The sequence below is a fragment of the Myotis daubentonii genome, chromosome X (assembly GCF_963259705.1).
Source record: "Myotis daubentonii chromosome X, mMyoDau2.1, whole genome shotgun sequence".
In the NCBI taxonomy this organism is placed as follows: domain Eukaryota; kingdom Metazoa; phylum Chordata; class Mammalia; order Chiroptera; family Vespertilionidae; genus Myotis; species Myotis daubentonii.
Window position 1 is genome coordinate 47,833,148 of NC_081861.1, and position 15,418 is coordinate 47,848,565.

Below are 15,418 nucleotides of genomic sequence, written 5' to 3' on the forward strand. Positions count from 1 at the left end.
ATATTGGCTGTAACCTAGTGCCCACAACAACTGGGTGGTCTGCAACAGGTGGGATCAAGTTAAGACAAGGAGCTATTGAAGGAGCCAGGGCTTACAATGACCCTTTGCTGGAAGAGCAATGAGGTAGACCATTCCATACAGGGATCCCACAAGGATGTACACACAGAAAGAATGACTGAATTAGGTATGGCAACCTGTGAATGATAAGGCTGCGGGAAGGAGAAAAGGCAGTCTGGGTAGAAAGACATGGTTGGTCATTGTGGGCCAGTTTTCTTTTGAAAAGTTTTCATCTTTGGTGTCATATACCCAGAAAGCTAAAAGGAGAATCAAAGACTCCTTGTCAATACTAAGTCGAAGACAATGGAATCAGGTGGTTCCAAAAAGCATTTCATATTCTAAGCATAGACAGCAACCTTTCAGCTTTATGATGCAAGTGGGGCTAAGCAATATTCACAAGTACTACTGTGTGTCTTGGACAGGCCTGGAAGCATTGATATAGAAAGAAGGAAAGAAGGAAATAAAAGAGTAGGAAAAACAGAAAGAGCATGGAAGTGGAGAGAAAGGGCAGGAAGAACATCGTGGTAAGAAGCAAACACATACCTCCAATCTAACCCAGGGAATCCTGTGCTACAAACTACTTTTTCTCCACTTCCCACTTCCTGCCTCTAAATCTTGACAGAGATTGAGGAATGCCCCTGCCCACTGATAACTGGCAGGTTCCCAGATGTAAGCTTCTTTCTTCCTGGGCCAACTGTGATACATTGTTCACTTAGCATCTCTCCCAACTCTAGGCTTTATGCTGGTTGTGGTATTTATTTTCATTACCAGGCCCACTCAGACCTACTTCTTCCTTAGCCTGTAGGCTTATGTTAATTGCTGAGATTATTCTGTCCTGTGTCCAATTTACTTTATGAGCCAGTTGCTCACTTCCTGCTGTCTCATTTGTAGCTGCTCTCTATAAATGTTTAACAATGTTTACTTGCTGCTCAATCCAAGCCATTGATGACCAATGTGCAGCCAGCTCTCAACTATTCAGAGGCTGATGCAACCACTCCCTGAAGGAAACAGATTTCTTGCGCATCCCCCCCCCCTCTTTCTCTTCCACCTTTTTCCTATTCCCTCTTTTCTGGCCACTTCCCTGCTTGGGGATCTTCCATCCAAGGTGGAAAGGAGGTAAAGATGATGAAAAACTGTAACTCATCTTTTTGTCAGTTCTCCAGCAATTCTGGGTTTTTAAAAAATTTAAGAGTAAAAAGAAACTATAGATCAGGGGTCCTCAAACTTTTTAAACAGGGGACCAGTTCACTGTCCCTCAGACTGTTGGAGGGCCGGACTATAGTTAAAAAAACAAAACAACTATGAACAAATTCCTATGCACACTGCACATATCTTATTTTGAAGTAAAAAAACAAAACGGGAACAAATACAATATTTGTATTTGCATGTGGCCCGCAGGCCATAGTTTGAGGACCCCTGCTATAGATTAAAATAATATTTGCCTATTCTGTGAGAATCTCAATTATCCATGTTCTCCCCCAGTTACACTTGAGCTCCCAGCTCAATACACTTTGTATTGAGATCAATATTTCACTACTTTCTGGAATCCTACATATGCTTTGAATACTCAGCCCCACACCTCCATGAGGCTTTCTTGGATTATTCTGGTCCTCCTTATTATCTAGCTCTAGATCCTTTTATACTGAGACTCTTTTGTGGGTCTTGTGAGCTGCCTAAGTTTCACTATTAGATTGAGAACAAACTGGGTCCTAAAATACATTTAAAGTTGAAAAGTTGTTTCTTTATTGACCAGTTTCTGCACTCACCCAGAGATGCTCCTGAATACCCAAAGAACTCCATACCTTTCGCCTGTACCTGCTATTTACACCAAGCATCACATAATGGACATGGCAATTTTATCAAAAGTCCTTTTGTTATTGGTAGTCCCTCCCTAAGCCTGGAGGTCCTCATTTATAGACTACTTCTTCCTGACAATAACAGATTATCTCTACCTTGTTGGGACCTGCAGGAAGTTATAGGGAACATTGGCTTTAGTCTTTGGCCCCCTGAAGTTCTATATATATATAGTATAGGCTTGGTGCACAGTGCACTGGTGGGTCCCTCGGCCTGGCCTGCGGGGATCGGGCTGAAACCAGCAGTCCAAGATCCCCCAAGGGGTCCTGGAATGCAAGAGGGCACTCTGAAAAGTTGCTGTCATTCGGTCAGCTCCTGGGTTGAGCGTCTGCCCCCTGGTGGTCAGTGCACGTCAGTGCAGTCGGCTGGTCAGCTGGTTGCTTAAGCTTTTATATATATAGATACAAAGTCAGTGTAATGATTTGAGGGTATCTTCTCTTTAGCTACCAGGGATTGATTTAGTGGCATGGTCTTTAAAATTGCTAGTTGTCATTAGCCTTTCAATGAATAACCAAAGAACATATATGCATGCATATATGCATAGCCCATGGACACAGAATATACTAGGGTGAAGGCCTGGGGTGAGGTGAGGGCTTGGTGGAGGGGAGCAAAGGAGGGGAAGATGGAGGACATCTGTAACACTGTCAACAATGAAAAAATATTCCTGCAATCTCTGTTGCTCCTTTGGAAATGAACACAAACTACCATGTACTCCTACTCACCAAGTTTGTGATCTACCAAACTCAGTTCCAGAAGGTCAGGAAAAATGTCCTTTACTTCTCTGTATCCCCATTGTGCCTTCAATAGAATTGGACATATTGTGGTTGCATAATTTTAAGAGGGAAGATCTAAAGACATATTGCCTGAGTTTGAATCTTGGCTCTGCTACTAAAAGCTGTGTAATCCTAGGTATGTTTTTAACTTCTATGTGCCTCAGCTTATTCATTAAAGGGAAATATATATCCCAAAAGATTGTTGTGGAATTAAATTAGTAAATAAATGTAAAGCATTTAGAACAGTGCTTGGCATACAATAAGCATTCCACAGATAGCCATTATGATAAGGAGGGGAATTGACAAAGGAATGTTAACTCCAATTCCCAAATCACTAATATTTGATAGGCCTTGTGCTCCCTCTTTCTCCAATCCTAAATCTTGCTCTTATACTTTTTGTTTTATTTTACCTAGGTTCCTACTCTGATGATGGACACCCAGTTCTCTGAGTTCACACCAGACATCACTCCCATAATGCTAGCTGCCCACACCAACAACTATGAAATCATCAAATTGCTTGTCCAAAAACGGGTCACTATTCCACGGCCTCACCAGATCCGCTGCAACTGTGTGGAGTGTGTGTCCAGTTCAGAGGTGGATAGCCTGCGCCACTCCCGCTCCCGTCTGAACATCTATAAGGCTCTGGCAAGCCCCTCACTCATTGCCTTATCAAGTGAGGACCCTATCCTAACTGCTTTCCGCCTGGGCTGGGAGCTCAAAGAACTCAGCAAGGTAGAAAATGAGTTCAAGGCTGAGTATGAGGAGCTCTCCCAACAGTGTAAGCTCTTTGCCAAAGACCTACTGGACCAAGCTCGGAGCTCCCGGGAATTGGAGATCATCCTCAACCATCGAGATGACCATAGTGAAGAACTTGACCCTCAGAAGTACCATGACCTGGCCAAGCTGAAGGTAGCAATCAAATACCACCAGAAAGAGGTAAGCTGAGTCCTTCTCTGTTTTCAGGGAAGCTTAATCCCTCCAGAGTCCAGAGTATGTAGAACAGAGTTAGCATTTTTCTACCACTAGCTCTTTAAGAAACAAATGGTTAGACAGGCCTAAGAAACAAACCCGCTTATCCAAGGCACATACAGCCTCTGCATATTTTCTTTTTGGCCAAATAAGTAAGGGAAAATACTGATCACCTAGCTCTTTAATGGGAAAGCACTTATCAGTTCAACAAATTATTATTTAGCTGTTCGGGATACAAAAAAACAGATACTCTGTATTCATGGAGCTTACAAGCTTATGGTAGACATTAAGTAAATGATAACATTAGTGAATATATAATTACAAATCATTGTTAAGTGCTCTCAAGGATAATTTCTATGAGAAAACATAACAAAGGACCATGCCCTATATACTTGGATGTGGAGGGCAGTGATTACAAATGGCTCAATATCTGGATGTTGGTAATTGTTGGTAAAACTAAGTCTTTGGAAGCCCCTCAGCAAGAAGGCTGATACATGCATTTGAAAGATGGAGTGTGTAATGCTGTGGAAAGCAAGAGCAGCCTCTCCTATGGTATGACCTTCTAACTTTTAGAGTTTATCTCTTTGAGGGAGGTCAGTTCAAGCAGAACACAGAATTAAAGGCTTTGTTTTCCGCTTTGGCTGCATTTACAATCTAGCAGGTGCTGTTCTAGGCCATCAAATCAAACAATTTGGGGGCAGCATGGTACACTAGAAAAGGCAGGGACTTTAGAGCCAAAACAACTGAGGATGCATTTCCAACTCACCAGATCTATAACCTGAAGAAACTCAAATTTTCAGGACATTACTTTTTAATTTATAAGATGAAGATGACAATAGTTGCTCCACTTCATAGGACTATTATAGGAAATAAATGAGAAAGTGCTAGTGTGGCACAGGAAGTACATTAATGTCCATTTTCATCTCTCTTCCAATGCTACCAGGAGGATGATTCAAACAGGTTGAACCAAGTAGTGGTTACCACCTAAAGGGGAACAGGCAGTGCCACCCTTTCATGGATCCACCAAGCCCTGAGGCAAATCACATTGTATGCTCACTGGTCCCTTTATCTGACACAAGAAAAAAAATGCTATGCCTTTGAAATGAGGCAAAAATGAGTAGCAGGGACAACCTTGAAGGGGATATAAAATGACAAAAGAGCAACATGAAGATCAAAAGACTGCATTGGGGGAGATAGTAAATGGATAGGCCCATCCAACTCTCCTTATCCTGTTTCTTGCCACTAATCACTTTAAGTTATTTCACTAGGCCTGAAGTTACTTAACCTCACTTTTCTCTTCCAAAAAATGGGGAAAATAACAGGAACACCTCCCTGGAGAAATATAAAGTTTAAATAAAATAATACATATTATACTTATGCACAATATTCAGCATACATTAGGCATTCAATAAATATTAGCTGCTATTATTATTCATTTTCATGGTGTATGGTCGGATTCTGTGTACTAAAATTGTAGGTAATAGATTATGACCCATCCCCTCCCTTACTCCTTACTCCTTCCTACCGCCCTACTGTTGATTTATAGTATCAGTTGTGTTAGTCTGCTATAAGGTCTAATTGATTTTTCTTCACTTTGTTATATTTCTATTAATAATGTATATTATATTTTCATTGTGTTTTTCACTTTACATAAATTGTTCTAATACTTTGAGAAAAAAAACACAGGTATTTTTAGAACACAAATTGCTTCCAGGTAACAAAATAGTTAATGGGCATACAAATGTAAAAAAAATATATAGATACTACAGAATATAACTCAAGTGTGCATTCCTTACCTCACTAGGTAGCAGATAAAGTTCATAATTTAAGCCCCATCCCCCTGAAAATTGACAGAGCATTTATTTTCAAACAATTTCATTGCAATATTTCATCAATTTTGTATTAATAGATTATCTCCCAACTACTCTATCACTTGACCCCATCTGCTCATATAATCTTCATTTGACAATTTTAGTTACTTTTCCCTTTGGAAATAACTGTGATGAGTTCCTCAATCTCATGGGGATCTGCTTGGCATAGGACCATGGACTCACCCTTGGGTTCTACATTCACTGCCTTCCAACCCTCATTTCCCCCTCAGGCCTTAGTCTTTTACTTTCCTGAAACTTTGTTCCCTGTGTCTCTTATTTCAAATTTATCTTATTATTGTTATTACAGACTATCTCTATGTTACTATATGTTCATACAATATGTTTCTCAGCTATCATATACCAACCTGGATGTGAGAAGGAATTATATTTCTTTTTGCTCACTTAATTAAGCACCAGAGATTCCAAAACTGTTTTCAGGGTCCATTTGCTATGTACATTCAAATGGAGGAAAAAGTAATTTGTTTTATTGTAGTAAAATATGCATAACATAGAATTTATCATTTAAACCATTTTTAAGTTTACAGTTCAATGGCATTAAGTTTATTCATGTTGTTGGGCAACCATCACAACTAGGATTCAGTTTTTTTGAAGATGCACAAGTTTTTGGGTGTCCACTTTTCTTTCAAATGTGAACCCATACAATTAGAACTTTACGTTTTACAGACTACATTATTTTTAATCTATAACACTTACAAAGTATTACCTTTTAACTATTCAAATTTATGGATATTAAGCAGTACTACAAAAGCAATCCAAAAAGCACTGTATGCAAAAATCAACAATTTCAGGCCTGGTGGTATGCACTCATCATTGTGAATCAAATCAATGAGAACTCTGTAATTTAATAGACTAATCTGTTTCAGTCAGAGCACATCAAACTCCAGCTCAAATACAGCAAAAAGAGTGAGTGACTCTCAACTTCAATGTCAGTAAATTCATGGGAAATAATATACTTTCACAGTAATCCCAAAATGGCCCAAAGTTTAATCCCATGGCCAGAGACTTCATAATTCTTTTAGGCTTTATATATGTAGCTCCAAATTTTCCAATGGAGTTAAATATATAAACAATGGCTATAGATCAATTTTAGTTTATTTTATCTTCAAACTTGGGCAAACTTGAAAAATCAGATATACCTTAAGGTTTGTACTTCAAAGACACTTCTTCCAGACAGCAAAACATGATTTATACTCATCAAAATCTATGAATCTCTTCTAAATTGTGACTTCACTTCCACTAAAGAATTCTATAATCCTTCCCAATCTCTGAAATAGTTTTTTAAATCTCTGTGGTTCCACTGAGTCTCAATTGGCTGCACAATTAACCCGTGAACAAGGTGGAGGTTAGGGGCATTAATACCCGCCACACACACACACACACACACACACAGTTGAAAATTCACCTATAACTTTTGACTCCCCCAAAACTTCATTACTAATAGCCTACTGTTGACCAGAAGCCTAACCAATAGCATAAATGTCAATTAACACATATTTTGTGTATGTATTATATACTGTATTCTTATAATAAAATACGCTAGAGAAAAGAAACTGCTATTAAGAAAATCATAAAGAAAAGAAAATACGTTTACAGTATTATACGTAGTTAGTTTTTTTCATAATCTTTATTGTTGAAAGTATTACATATATCCACTTTTTCCTCCTATTGACCCCTTATAGCCCCCCACCCTGACCCAGGCCTCCACCACCCTATTGTCTATGTCCATAGATTATGTATATATACGTACAAATTTTTTGGTTGCTCTCTTCCAACCCACCCCCACCTTCCCTCTGAGATTCGACAGTCTTTTCCATGCTTCTATGTCTCTAGATTCAGAGACGTATTTAGAATTTTTAAAAAAAATCCATATAGAACTGGACCTTGACAGTTCGAACATGTTGTCCAAGAACCAATTGCAATCTCTAATTGCTCTTTATTCAGTCCACATGTCTAGTTTAAGACTAAATACTCTCACCTTGAACTTATCAACAATGTTCTTATTTTAGGGGTGTTTTTGTAATTTCAAGTTTAGTGTATTTGGATGAGAAACACAATCCTGTGAGCTACTGGTGTTCTAATAATTCAGGTGTTCATCAGCACTTCATTCTCAGAAGTCCAAAATCTGAGGAAGCAGACTAAGTCTGTTAAATAAATATCCACAATCTAGTCTTTTAAAAAGTGAAACATACAGAGAAAACAAGATGGCGGCATAGGTAAATACCTGAAATTGCTGCCTCACACAACCTCTTCAAAAATACAACTAAAGACAAAACGGACATCATCCAGAACCACAGGAAGGCTGGCTGAGTAGAAATTCTACAACTAGAAGTAAAGAGAAAAGCACACTGAGACTCAGAGAAGGTGCGGAAGTAAAGTGAAGAGGTACTGAGGCATGCACAGAAAGGGCTGGCAACTGAGAACGCAGTTGTCTTTTTCAATCGGGAGGGAGACACATGCTCCTGACTGCTCTGAACTCCAGTTCTGGGCGAGTCTCTGGGGACCCAGACTCATACGGGGAGAAACGGGACTGTCTGGCATCAGGCTGAACAAAAGGGCAGCTTTCTCTCAGAGGTGCTTGCAACGATTACCGATTACTGCTGGACACTGAGACCCAAGGCCTCTTAGGGCTGGACTGAGGATCAGCCATAGCTGCTTGCTCCACCCTGTTGATTCCCTGAGACCCCACCCCACCCAAGCTGTGTGCAGAGGCTTTTGCATATGAATGCCCTAGCCCTTTGCGATCTAAAATTACCTAACAAACTGCGGCTGGGTCAGAGAGACCCAGAACTTCCAAAACAAGGCCCACAGCCTCACAGCAGCTTGCACTGCTTCACAGCTGGGCCTCATCTGGGCACCTCCAAACCCCAAACAAAGAAGAGGAATCTGTAGATCTCTCCATACCTCCTGCTGGGTAGTCTCAGGCAGAGGCTTAAATTAGCACCTCCTTAGAGATCCAAGAGCCAGTGTACCCAGTGGTCAGAGTGGGACCATCCAAATTACAACTCCTCAGATCCATAAGGGACACACTCAGGGGGCAGACTCAGTGAGCACCAACACCCCACTAAAGCAAGTCTTGCTCCAGAAGGGTGTCTCCAGCACAGAAGTTATTCCACCATAGACACAGCTGATTCTCACAGCCAATTGTCCTGGAGGTCAATTCCTCCCACTGATACCAACTACAATCAAGGCTTAACTACAACAAGACTGTGCACAAAGCCCTCATAGGGGTTCACCAAGAGTGTCCACCTCAGGTAATTCTGGAGGCTGAGCAACTGGGCCCTATAGGACACCTAGCACAGAAAGCCACCCTATCAACACAGGGAAGCAGTCAAAATGCAGAGACAAAGAAACAGGTCACAAATGACAGAAATGGAGGAAAGCAAACGACTGGATATAGAGTTCAAAACCACACTTCTAAGGTTTTTCAAGAATTTTCTAGAAACCGCCGATAAATTTAGTGAGATCCTCCATAAATCTAGTGAGACCCTCTAGGATATGAAAAAGGACCAAATAGAAATTAAGCATACACTGACTGAAATAAAGAATATTATAAAGAGATCCAACAGCAGACTAGAGGATAACAAGAATCAAGTCAAAGATTTGAAATACGAAGAAGTAAAAAACACCCAACCAGAAAAGCAAAAAGAAAAAAGAATCTAAAAATACGAAGATAGTGTAAGGAGCCTCTGGGACAACTTCAAGCGAACCAACATCCGAATTATAGTGGTGCCAGAAGAAGAGAGAGAGCAAGATATTGAAAACCTATTTGAAGAAATAATGACAGAAAACTTCCCCTACCTGGTGAAAGAAATAGACTTACAAGTCCAGGAAGTGCAGAGAACCACAAACAAAAGGAATCCAAACAGGACCACACCAAGACACATCATAATTAAAATGCCAAGAACAAAAGACAAAGAAAGAATCTTAAAAGCAGCAAGAGACAAACAGTTAGTTACCTACAAGGTAGTACCCATACAATTGTCAGCTGATTTCTCAAAAGAAACTATGCAGGCCAGAAGGGAGTGGCAAGAAATATTCAAAGTGATGAATAGCAAGAACCTACAACCAAGATTACTTTACCTAGCAAAGCTATCATTCAGAATTAAAGGTCAGATAAAGAGCTTCACTGAAAATAAAGAGCTAAAGGAGTTCATCACCACCAAACCAGTATTAGATGAAATGCTGAAAGGTATTCGATAAAAATTATGAACAACCAGTACATATCTATCAACAAGTGAACCTAGAAATCAAGTGAATAAAAAATCTGATGAACAGAATAAACTGGTGAATATAATAGAATCAGGGGCATAGATAGGGAGTGGACTGACAATTCTCAGGGGGAAAGGTGTGTGGGAGTGCAAAAAGAGACTGGACAAAAATCGTACGCCTATGGATGAGGATAGTGGGGGGGGGTATGGGCAGAGGGTGGGGTGGGAACCGGGTGGAGGGGAGCTATGGGGGGGGGAGAGAAACAACTGTAATAATCTGAACAATAAAGAGTTAATTAAAAATAAAAATAATAAAAAATAAAATAAAAAGTGAAACATACAGCCCTGTCTTGGTGGTTCAGTTGGTTAGAGTGTCGGTTGTCCCATACACCAAGGATTGTAGGTTCATTTCCTGGTCAAGGCACATACCTAGGTTGCGGGTTCTATCCCTGGTCAGGGCATGTAGAGGGCACATACCTAGATTGCAGGTTTAATCCCTGGCCCTGATTGGGGTGAGCGGGGGAGGTAATCAATCCATGTGTCCTTCTCACATTAATGTTTCTCTCTCTCTCTCTCTCTCTCTCTCTCTCTCTCTCTCTCCACCTCCCACCCTCCCTTCAACTCTCTCTAAAAAAAAAATCAATTGGCTGAGGAAATTTTTTAAAAAATGAAACATACAAACAGTACTTAAGGCTGCAAGCATGAAAAGTGTGATATTGATAAATTATTTTATATTATGCAAAATACTTGAGCACTAATTTTCATAGAACAAATTCTCCTTATGTATGATGTTATAGATCCAGGCAAACTAATCTTTATATCAAACACAAATAAATGAATGAAAACTAATCTTATCCTTCTATAATATAGAGAGCAAATAAACTCAGCTTTTCTGTTTGATAAAATTACTCAAATTCCTTGGAGGCATACAGTTTATTTGTGCTTACTCATCAAGAAGAAAAATAATTAACATCTTAAGTGAGTCACACTCCAGGGTCTGGTAGAACACATTTGGTTTGAAGGTTTCATGTTGGGAGCCCCTAAACAAGTTGGAGACATCTTTTTAAAGGCAAGTTTTTCCAGATGAGCTTCAGGCCCTGAAAAAAACCTAGACAAGATTTATCTTCCAGTGCCAGAATTATTCAAAGGAGAAACAAATTGTAGATGGGAATGGGATAACTGAACTAAAAGAGAACATGTGTCTTGTTTTCACACCTGATTCCATGCCTAATTCTAGTTTGAGCATGAGGTTATATCTTCAAAGACACTTAAGAAGTGCTAATCTCTCATACAACTATTGGATAATTCTTGCGTGTCACATAAACTTAACAAGTATTGTCATATAGTCATTTTCAGATATTTCTAAAAAAATATTTCATATATTTGTCCCATTATCAGATCTATCATACCAAGGCTATTGAAAACTCTATCATTATTTTGTTCCTTATTACAATTAAAAGTAGACAGAAAATTTATTTTAACTCCCATTTTACAAACAAGAAAAGACTATATTTCAGAGATTTGTTCAAGATTATTTGACAAAGCCAGAAGTGGAACTTCAGACTCCTGGTACAATATTCTCTGAGTATACTCTACCTTTTGTTGAGTGGGGTTCTTATATGCCTGTTTGATAGTCCCTAAACTCACCACCAAGTAATTAAAATAACTACAAGTTCTTTGATTTGTGAATGAGTTTGTTAGTTAAAATCTGTTAAAATACATAACTACAAAATGGTGTGCTTCAATAGCTAATGACTGGCAGTAATCATCACACACAAGCATGTAACTGTGTAATCACAATTTCCCACATACTTTAGTTAAAGCACACAGGATGAAGACTTGTACTTCCTAATTCATTGCCATCTACCAGTATAAGTCCCTTGGTTTTCACACCTTTAACTTGGTCTCAGAATGATGAACCTGACTCCCTCTCTATCCCTCCTCGCAGTACAAGAATTGGCTTTAACGGCCCCAGTGAGGTTGGGACAGCCCTGGTGAGGTTGAAACAGCTCTGGTGAGGTCAGCTCTGGTGAGGTCAGGACGGCCCCGGTGAGGTTGAAATGGCTCCGGTGAGGTTGGGACGGCCCCAGTGAGGCCGGGATGGCCCCAGTGAGGTTGAAACGGCCCCAGTGAGGTCGGGATGGCCCCGATGAGGTTGAAACGGCCCGGTGAGGGCGGGATGACCCCAGTGAGGTTGAAACGGCCCCGGTGAGGTCAGGACGGCCACGGTGAGGCTGGGACGGCTCCAGTGACTTTGGGACAGATAATGGGGACCAGTATAGACTGATGAACAGGGGTAGATGCAGAGGCAGAGCAGCATTGAACAGACAAACTACAGTGGGAAGCTTGGGGAGGGTTTGGGGGGGGTTAAGAGATCAACCGAAGGACTTATATGCATGCATATAAGAATAACCAATGGACACAAGACACTAGCGGGTAGGGGCCGGGGGAATGTCAAGGGGGGGGGGAAAGGAGACATATGTAATACTCTTTGTAATACTTCAAGCAATAAAAATTATTTTAAAAAAGAATTGGCTTTAGTGTTGGTCTCAAGCCAGAAATGGAAGGAGATTTGACTTTGGGTGGTGAACACACAATACAATATATAGATGATGTATTATAGCACTGTACACCTGAAACCTATATAATTTTATTAATTAATGTAACTACAATAAAAAAATTTAAATCCAAAAAAAGGGCTAGTTTGGATAAAGAACCAGCACTCTCTTCATTCTCTTGGAGGAGAGATGCCAGATTCCAGTCAGAGGCATCCAGTCAGTAGACTGGCAAGTTAGTTAATATATCTCCTTCTAATTGGGTTTTAAGTACATGACTTGTGTCAATTGTCAGACGGCTATTTCTATCAGTATCAACAACTTAGGGTTGGTTAATTTGCATATAACAAAAACAAAGCTAAGTTCATAAACCTGCTTAGGAACTAACTCTATGCCATGGCTTTCCACCATAAACAGCTGCATAACTGTTGGCAACTTATTATTTTTCTTTTCTCTCCTAAAAATACATTCCCTACTAGCTCTTGTTCCTAAGTATTTTCTTATATCCTACACTTATGTCTTATCACTATTGATTCTATTTCTAATTCTGTTCTAAAGAATAATCATACTTAATACAAAAGTCATTGCTTGAAGCAGGGTTACATTTTAACCTGGTTCTTAAACACATACAATCACATAATCAAAGCAAACATTGAAATATATTTTATCTATTCCTGAGGTGACCCACTTACCAAGGGGCTAGCCACGTATTCCAGAGTTGTAGCATGTTTCTGCTTTGATACCTAAAGACCATGTTAACCATTTGTTGTTTTATAGGCTGGTTCAATCTTTATCTTGTTTCAAGGTCTGGAAGAGTCTCACAGGTTCCTCTTGGTTTATTTAGTGACTTGCCTGAGTTAGCATGGTTGCTTGTGTTCTCTGATTAATACTAGCAGTTTTAATAAGCTCACACTAAACTACTGTAGAATTGTATAAAGTTCATATTCCAGAATTCTAGTAGGAGAAATAGCTACCCTTCAGTATCTATATTTGAGGAACACCAGATCTGTCCATTTACAGTTCAATTACTCATCAAATAGAATTTGTAGCAAATTATGGACTCTCCTTGGGTATGTTTCATGATCTTGCTCAAGTATTTATGCTTTTTTTTTATTTGACACAAAATTATAGCCCAATTTCCCAAAGTCCAAATTTCTAGTGCAGAGTTTACATATTCCCTGGCTGTTTCTAAACTTTTAATTAAAGCTAAGTGAAATAAGTCAGTCAGAGAAAGACAGATACCATATGATTTCACTGATACTTGCTTGGACTCTAAAAAATTAACAAACAAAATAAAGACTCATAAAAATAGAGAACAAACTGATGGTTGCCAGAGGGGAGGGGGACATGAAAGAAAAGAAAAAGATAAAGGGGATTATGAGGTAAAAATTTCCGGTTAAAATATTAATAATCCTTGGAGATGTAGTAATGTACAGCACAGGGAATATTTATACCAATAATAACCTAGGTGTCCCTCACACGACGACCTCACGCCATCAAAAGATGGCTGCCCCCATGTCATCACAAGATGGCCACCACAAGAAGGCCACCACAAGATAGCCACGACAAGATGGTGGCCACAAGATGGCCAGCAGGGAAGAGAAGTTGGGGGCAATCAGGCTGGTAGGGGATGGCAGTTGGGGACAATCAGGCTGGCAGGGGAGAGAAGTTGGGGGTTGACCAAGCCTGCAGGGAAGGGCAGTTTTGGGGGACCAGGGCCACAGGGGAGGGGAGTTGGGGGCGATAGGGCTGGCAGGGGATAGCAGTTGAGGGTGACCAGTCCTGCAGGCGAGGGTAGTTGGGGGTGACCAGGCCAGCAGGGGGGGGGGTCAGATCAGATGGGGGTGACAAGGCCGGCCAGTGAGGGCAGTTGGAGGCAACCAGGCCAGCAGGGGAGGGCAGTTGAGGGTGACCAGTCCTATAGGGGAGGGCAGTTGGGTGTGATCGGGCCAGCAGGAGAGGGCAGATGGGCGCCATCGGGCTGGCAGGGAAAGGCAGTTGGGGGCAATCATGCCATCAGGGGAGGGCAGTTGGGGGCAACAAGGCTGGCAGGGAAGAGCAGTTGGGGGAAACCAGGCCTGCAGGGGAGAGCAGTTGGGAGCAATTGGGCCAGCAGGAAAGGGCAGTTGAGGGTGACCAGACCTGCAGGGGAAGGCAGTTGGGTGTGATCAGGCCAGCAGGGGAGGGCGGTTGGGGGCGATTAGCCCATGCACAAATTTCATGCCCCAGGCCTCTCGTAGTCAACAATATTGTAATAACTCAGCATGGAGACAGATGGTTACTAGACTTAGTGTGGTGATTACATCATAAAGTATATAAAAGTTGATGCACTGTGTTGTGTATCTGAAATTAATATACTATTGTATGCCAACTATACTTCAATAAAAATTAAAAACATTATTTTTAAAAGTATAGATTCTATCTATTAACTTCTATCCAGTGCCTGTATTATTCTTCTTGGTGGCTACATGTATAGATTTCCTTGATTAACTATTATCACTAATCTTCCTTATAAAATCATTTTTATTGGAATGGTAGGTTATACATTCTTGCTTTTCTACTGCTCCAGTTAGGTTAATTTAGCATTGCCCATTTGCACATCTCTTATTTGAAAATTTTGGAAATATTGTATATCTAGAGTCCCCTACACTGAAAAAATTAAGGCTCAGTTTGTCCAGTTATTACAGCATCAAATTTCCTCAAGTTGCTGTGTGATATGGCCTGTAATTATCTATAGTAATTGCTTAATTATATCGTTTTTATTTCTTCTCTTTGTGTCATTGTACACTCCCTCTAATTCTCCTGTATCCTCATCAACTCCAGTCTATTATTGTAAAACTTTTCATACTAATATGTTTGAGCAGCTCCATAAATTCTGAGCTTTCAAAAGGGTCTGTGGTGTTTTTTCTTGATAAAGCAGTCTCTTTCCTAAATTTGTTAACTAAACTTGCCCTGAAATAGTTATGTTTCTCCTGCTACTGTTCATCCAAATAAAACCTGGTTGTATAGTCTATAATTTCCCCCATTTACCTTTAAAGGTAACCAATTATTTGTGTATGCAGACTTCTATATTAGATGCAGCATCTGTCATGTTGGTTAACTGTGATATT

The 15,418-nt window shown here is 40.2% G+C and overlaps 1 protein-coding gene across 1 annotated transcript in view; it reads left to right on the top strand.

Moving 5' to 3' along the window:
- TRPC5 (transient receptor potential cation channel subfamily C member 5) overlaps positions 1 to 15,418 on the top strand; it is a 152,979-nt gene that overhangs the window by 30,096 nt on the left and 107,465 nt on the right. The window contains exon 2 of the mRNA XM_059679733.1: positions 3,099 to 3,620. Coding sequence (XP_059535716.1) covers positions 3,099 to 3,620 — 522 coding nt within the window. The remainder of the gene's footprint in view (positions 1 to 3,098; positions 3,621 to 15,418) is intronic.